General features: G+C 53.5%; 1 protein-coding gene across 1 annotated transcript in view; it reads left to right on the top strand.

Moving 5' to 3' along the window:
* The window catches only part of LOC108803987 (beta-1,4-galactosyltransferase 5-like), a gene marked incomplete at its 5' end in the record, with an annotated part of 11,197 nt that overhangs the window by 7,994 nt on the left and 2,399 nt on the right, over positions 1–804 (top strand). The window contains one exon of the mRNA XM_018575761.1: positions 194–326. Within this exon, the coding sequence (XP_018431263.1) occupies positions 194–326 (133 nt within the window). The remainder of the gene's footprint in view (positions 1–193; positions 327–804) is intronic.

Here is an 804-nt window from a genome sequence, read left to right as displayed (position 1 = left end):
CCCCCCACAGTCACATCAGTCTCTGTACAGAGGAGCTTACACTCTAATGTCCCCTCCCCCCACAGTCACATCAGTCTCTGTACAGAGGAGCTTACACTCTAATGTCCCCTCCCCCCACAGTCACGCACTATGATATAGCTCTGACATATACCGCAGTGCCCATGTGTATATCTTGTGCTGCCCATGTCTCCAGGTGGCCGTCCTCATCCCGTTCCGGAATCGGCATGAGCATCTTCCGGTTCTCTTCAGACATCTCCTCGCTCTGCTGCTGAGACAACGACTGCAATTTGCCTTCTACGTCATTGAGCAGGTGAGAGGCGAGGACTCTGATTGGGCGCTGCGAGGTTCCGTATTGATTATCAGTGTGGTGATTGGAGTGTCGGGGTCTCTCAGAGGTGGTCAGCTTCCGGCACAGAGCAGAGCGCAGATCTGGGATATTATTATACATGCGCAGAGCTTCACAACATTGAGGAAGACAAGAGGGTAGGAGGGTCCTCGTCCAGAGAGCTTACAATCTAGTGGGAGGGGCGAGTGATACATAAGGTAATAATTGTGTGGGAGGAGTTAGTGGAAGAAGTACATATGGAGGAGGGATCGGCTTCCCTGAAGAGATGAGTTCTCAAGGATGGCCTAAAGGTGGACAGAGTAGGAGATAAGTGGACAGATTGGGGTAGGGAGTTCCAGAGAATAGGAGACATTCTGGAGAAGTCCTGCAGACGAGCATGGGGCGAGGGATGGGAGCCAGAGGAGGGATTGGCAGAGGGGGGCGGGGGATAGGAGCCAGAGGAGGGATTGGCAGAGAGG

This window comes from Nanorana parkeri, unplaced genomic scaffold (genome assembly GCF_000935625.1).
Source record: "Nanorana parkeri isolate BGI_ZX_2015 unplaced genomic scaffold, ASM93562v1 scaffold4676, whole genome shotgun sequence".
NCBI classification, from domain to species: domain Eukaryota; kingdom Metazoa; phylum Chordata; class Amphibia; order Anura; family Dicroglossidae; genus Nanorana; species Nanorana parkeri.
This window is presented reverse-complemented; position numbering and strand designations above follow the sequence as displayed.